General features: G+C 51.3%; 1 protein-coding gene across 1 annotated transcript; it reads right to left on the bottom strand.

Annotated features, from left to right (window-relative positions):
- Window positions 1–4,892: 4,892 nt before the first annotated feature.
- On the bottom strand, window positions 4,893–5,949 carry S100A6 (S100 calcium binding protein A6). Its single transcript, XM_068994187.1, has 3 exons — window positions 5,945–5,949; window positions 5,390–5,547; window positions 4,893–5,029 (listed from the first exon to the last, which is right to left on the bottom strand). Exons 1-3 carry the CDS (start codon window positions 5,947–5,949, stop codon window positions 4,893–4,895), a joined length of 300 nt encoding a protein of 99 aa, XP_068850288.1.
- Window positions 5,950–6,000: the final 51 nt, after the last annotated feature.

Here is a 6,000-nt window from a genome sequence, read left to right as displayed (position 1 = left end):
TGCTGTACTATGGGATAATACACAGCCATTAAAAAGAAGGATTTAGACCTCTACAGATTGACTTGAAAGGATTTTCATGATATATTGATAAATGGAGAAAAATAAAATGAGAAAAACATATACAGATCATGATGCTATTTTTATAATGCAATTATACAAAATGTCTCTTATATTCGGGACTGCATTTATATATAGTAACACGGTCATAAACAAGCTATGGAAAAATGCGTTCTCGTTTATTAACAGTAGTTGTTTGCATGTGAGAAAATAAAACTTCAGTGAATATCTCAGTTCCCCAGCACAAGCCCTAGCCTCCTGGTGTTGCAGGAAGCAGAACCCCTTCCAGGGCCTAAAAGTGGGCTCTTGTCTAAAACTCAGAAATGAATTGTCCAAGGAGACACACGTGCTGACAAAGAGGTTTTATTGGGAGGAGGTGCCCAGGCGGAGAGCAGTCGGGTCAGGGAACCCAGAAGGACTGCTCTGCCATGTGGCTCTCAGTCTTGGATTTTATAGTGTTGGGATTAGTGTTTCGGTTGTCTTTAGACAATCATTCTGACTCAGAGTCCTTGCTGGTGGTGCATGCCTTGTTCAGCCAAGATGGATGCCAGCAAGAAGGATTCTGGGAGGTGGTCGGACACGTGGTGTATCCTTCTGACCTTTCCTGAACTCTTCCAGTTGGAGATGGCTTATTAGTTTTGTGTTCCTTACCAGGACCTATTGTGGAAAACAACTCATGCAATGGTTACTACGGTGCCTGGCCGGGGTGGGCGGTTTCGATCAGTGTGCTTCCCCTAACACTGGGACTCTTCACATACCTTGAGAATTAAACTTGCAGGCATTCTGTACTTAATTGTTTTGCTCCAGAGCTTCCCTGGTGGCCCAGATGGTAAAGAATCTGTTTGATCCCTGGGTTGGGAAGATCCCCTGGAGTAGGAAATAGCAACCCATTCCAGTATACTTGCCTGGAGAATTCCATGGACAGAGGAGCCTGGCCAGGCTACAGTCCATCGGGTCACAAAGAGTCGGACATGACTGAGCAACTAAGACTTTCACTTTTCTTTCACTTGTCTCCCAAGTCAAATGCTTACTGTCTGTGGTAGGTCCCAAGGTTAAGCTCCAAGAAGCTCAAGAAAACAAAGCTATCTCTCTAGGTATTTATACTTCAAAAGAGGTGAAGACTCGGAATTTAGAGATCTCTAGGATCTAAAAACTGGAGACTCCCGAAGCTATCTTCTTCCTAGAGAAATTTTATTTACATTCCAAAGGGTGGTGTTAGGATTCAGGCCAGTGACATTCCCAAGGAGACCATTCCAGAAGAAGAGAACAGGTTCCCTTTCCCTCCTTACAAGTAGTGAAAAATCATCTTTCCTTGTCACTAGTCTTTGAATGTCTGGTCCTTGAATGGGACCCAGCCCAGGATAAGATCCAGGCCAAGGCAACTCTGACTCACTGATTGTTTCTGTAAATCATTTTGTACACTCTCAATACGTAATGAAAACATTTAAGAGAAAAACATGAAAAAGAAATAGCCAAAATATGTCATGATGTGATAAGCACTGAGGAACTGGCAAAGAGAATGGAGCGGCTCCAGTTCTGAACTTAAGTTTGCCCAGGGTGGAGGCACTTACTGCTTTACTGGTCTTTTCACTTGTCAAACGAGGTTAATAATTCATACTACCCATGAATCTTGTGAGCATCACAAAAGACAATGGTAAGAAAGTGCCTTGTTAAACTAAAAGTGCTATACAAATGCACAGCGGCTTTATTCTCCATTGTACTGGATACGCTTGGCAGAGAACAAAGAGTTACAAACTGTGACTCAGTCCTGAACTCCTTTGATTGGGGCCCGCCCCAGCTTACAGACATGGGCTGTGATGTTGCTGTTTCAGCTTCCCAGGAGTCAGGCTGACTAGATTGTAAGATTAATGCCAGTTTATACATCGCAAGGGAAGAGGGAGCTTCATCAAGGGGCATGGGGAACACACAGCCACTTCCACCAGAGGCCTGGATCAGCCTCAGCAAAGGGACACGGTATGAAGCCCCCAGCTCACATCTGAACATTTCCTTCTGCTCTAAGCCCAGACCCCTGTTCCACAGCATGAGCTAAAGGCTTCACGTCCAACCTTACACCAGCTGGAAGCAAACGCAATAAAACATGACCAGTCTGGGCCTCCCCTCCACACCCAATCCCACCCCTCTGAGTAGGGCACCCGCCAAATTTCACTGTAAATCCTGCTGCCTCCCACGGCCCCCACAAACACAAAAACTTAAAACCCGTAACTTCAAAGCAAACAGAAGACTTGCTATTTGTTTGCGGTTTTATTTTTTAAATCTGTGTTCCTATTCCCCTCCACTACTATGGAAAGACAGCTGATAAAGGACACGTCTGTTAAGGTGCGGGTGAACTGTGCGTGCTTACTGATTCCCTTCGGCCTCACGGCCTGCCCACCCACCAGAGCTCCCTGAAGTCGCAGGGCTGCAGGCCTTGTCTGCGTAGCCCCTCCCCCCGCAGTGGGTCTTCACCCGCTGAAATGACCCCTCCTCCCTCTTTGTATGGTCTGCTTGGCCCTGAAACTGAGGGAGGGGAGGCGAAGGGTTCAGATTCTATTTGTCTTTGCAAACCGCCTTCCTTTCTTCGACTTGCCGGTGGTAGGCGTGTCTTAGCTGAAGCTGAATTGCTTTATTCGAGGGCTGAGTTAGGTTTGCGTTTGTTCAGCCTCTGAGCCATGCCCAACTCTGCAACGCCATGGACGGCAGCACACTCCTCTGTCCTCCACTATCTCCCAGAGTTTGCTCAAACTCGTCTGTTGAGTTGGTGACACTATCCAACCATCTCATCCTCTGCCGCCCCCTTCTTTTGCCTTCTTTCCCACTATCAGGGTCTTTTTCAAAGAGTCGGCTCTTCGCGTCAGGTGGCCAAAGTACTGAAGCTTCAGCTTCAGCAACTGTCCTTCCAGTGAACATTCAGGGTTGATTTCCTTTAAGACTTGACTGGTCTGATCTTGCTGTCCAGAGGTTAGGTGCCAGGAGCCAAAAGATCACCCGGCTGGCATTCCCTGAGCGCCAAGTGGCGTGTTCTTCTTCACTGGAAGGGCTCCACCAACCACCATCGGCCCCTCCCCAGGGGCTGGAGAAAGCCAACCCCGCCGGTCTGCAGCGTCCTGCTCTCTGCCCACAAGAGGGCGCTCGCTCCACGCCCCAATATGCTGGCCTCTGGGGTTCTGGGAAGGTACCTTTCCAGGTGGTGTTGGATGCAACCGAGGCCTGGGACCTCAGGCCCTGGGTCCCTTCCTGGTTCCCAACTGTGCAAGCCACTACACCCTGCAGGGAAGGAGAGGCCACTAGAGAAGGAGGGACACCAAAAGGTAAGGCTTCCAGTCCTCTTGAGACGGTCCACTCATCCCCACCCCAAGGAGGAAGAAGACAATGCCGCAAACCTGGGCCCCAGGGAAGTGCGGAGGTAAGAGGAAAAGGAGGATATGGTTTCCCTTTGAGGTCCCCAGAGCCTACAGGGGAATTGCCTGGGGCCCACCAGGCCTGGAGGGGACAGAACTATGACACCTGCCCCATCACCCTGAGACACAACTTACCCCCTTGCCCCCACCCTCACCCCCCACGTGAAAACACTAACGCAAATAATGAACTCAGGCAGTAATTCAGACAGTTACTCACCTTCCCTGATGGGGGCTGAGAATGAGGCTTGGCTCTGATGGAATATTACTGGTGTGATTCATTCTGCTAAGGCTGTAGGGATTGGCTGGATCAATATTGACAGAAAAGCTTGAAGCCGTGGTTGCCCAGCCCTGGGATCCCCACCCCATCCTGGGGACCCCCCATTCCACCCCTTTCATGAACACCCCATGATTCACATATTGACACAGCTGCCAGCTTCTCAGACCACCACCCCTAGTACAAAGAACCCTGTCCCCTGAATGCACAGACAGACTCCTGAAGCATGCTTCCCAACTTCGACCACCCAGGGCATAGGCATCAGAATGGAACTCAAGCATCCAGTGTCCTGTCTGTCTGTGGTGGTCTCAACAGAATGACAGAACACTCCTTGACCAGGCGCTGGGCACGTCAGTGGCACCTCCTCTGCCCCCACTTCACTGTGGTGAGAACGTGGACCAGCCCCGCCTCCCAGCGCTTGTGACTTTTCCGTTCTGACCATACCCAGAGCAAAAATAAGTCTTCATCATCAGGGACCTTGCTAGGACTATCTCTGCTCCACTCTGGGCTCAACACAGCCTGACTCAAGCACCGTTTCCTCCAAGCCCATCCCAGAACCCACTCTACTGGGGACCACTTGTGTGTGTGTGTGTGTGTGTGTGCTAAGTCACTTCAGCCGTGTTTGACTCTTTGCAACTCCATGGACCGTAGCCCACCAGGCTCCTCTGTCCATGGGATTCTCCAGGCAAGAATACTGGAGTGGGTTGCCATGCCCTCCTCCAGGGTATCTTCCTGACCCAGGGATCAAACCCCCATCTCTCCTGTCTCCTGCATTGGCAGGCGGTTCTTTACCACTAGCACCACCAGGAAGCCTGGGGACCCCTTGAGCCTTTCCTTAAGGCGGCTTCACCCAGAGTGGACATCTTTTCTAATCCACATCGAAGCCAGCTTATGAGCTCACAGCCACTCTGTTAGGGTACATCCACCATCTTGTGAGCCTTCGCACCAGTTTTCCTGGCCTGGTGAGTCACTGAGTCACTCCCAGAGGTAACTGTAACCTTCTGATGGTTGATGCGGCATCAAGCAGAGGAGGAGACAGAAATCACTGGGAAGCCAGGACACAGGGGTAGATTTAAACAAAAAATAATCATAATTTTATCGTACAATTACCACCATTAGACAGACAGATCAGATAGAGGGCGTCTCCACCTCCCAATTTATTTTCAGTCCCGGAGAAGTTCATTGTAGATCATAGCCAAGGCCCCCAGGAAGGTGACATATTCCTGGAAGTCCACCACCTGGTCCTTGTTCTGGTCCATTTCGTCCATTAGCTCTGCGGTTTCCGCATCCTGCATCTTTTAATGTGTCAGAATGGGAAAGCCAGGCTCAACGGTGATGAGACCTTGAGTTCTCTGCATTTCCCCCTCCCAGGCAGCCCTCTCTCATACAAGTGTCTCTGTTCTTACTCGTCACCAAAGATCCAGTTCCACCTTGGGTTCACTTGGCTTTACCCCTCCTCTGTCCCTCACTCAAGGGAGGGAATACCAGGCTGAGAGTAGCCCCAGCCCCACAGGAGTGTGAACCAACGGTAAGGCATGAGGTCTAGGGCCCTGGAATGTGGACAGGGGTGAGTCAGATGCACCCGGCACCCCGTCCTCTCCCAATCCTGCTGCTAAAGAGTGGGAGGTGGGGAGAGGGGGCCTGGGAGGCTCACTCATCTCCCCAAGGGTGAGCTCCTTCTGGACAAGCTCTTTCAGCTCCTTCCTGCTCAGGGTGTTCTCGTCACCATCACAGCCAGAGTACTTGTGGCAGATGACCACCAGGAGGCTAATGGCCGGATCCAGGGGGTGTCCCCATAGCTGAAGACTGGGCTCAGAGCTGCAGGCAGCGGGGCAGGTCACCAGCCTGGGCAGCAAGGCTTTCTCACTCACCCACACACCTCAAGACCACTGTCAAGCAACCCCTTCAACTCCCTTTGGCTAGAGTGAGGTGAGCCTTGGTGGAGAAAGCCCAGGGCTGGAAGGGGAGGGGAGGGCAGACTCTAGGGCCAAGAGATGAGTGTCCTGCAGAGAAGGGAACCAGAGCAGACGTGGTCGAGGATCCTAAGAAATAAATAGGACCACAGTTGAGAACTCTCCTCTAGGGGTTCCAAGAAAGTTGGGGAGTATGCTGGGAGTGTGGGCTGGAGGCCGCACACCCAGCCCGCGCCCCCTCGCCACACACACACACACACGCACACATCCTCACAGGACTACATACCGTGGCACTGACTCACCCCATGCCCGGGACGCACCCTCCTGCAGCCTCCCAGGCCCGCTGTGAGAGCTGCCC

Source organism: Capricornis sumatraensis, chromosome 2 (assembly GCF_032405125.1).
Source record: "Capricornis sumatraensis isolate serow.1 chromosome 2, serow.2, whole genome shotgun sequence".
NCBI lineage: Eukaryota > Metazoa > Chordata > Mammalia > Artiodactyla > Bovidae > Capricornis > Capricornis sumatraensis.
The sequence above is the reverse complement of the archived record's forward strand: the minus strand, read 5'-3'. Positions and strand labels throughout refer to the sequence as shown.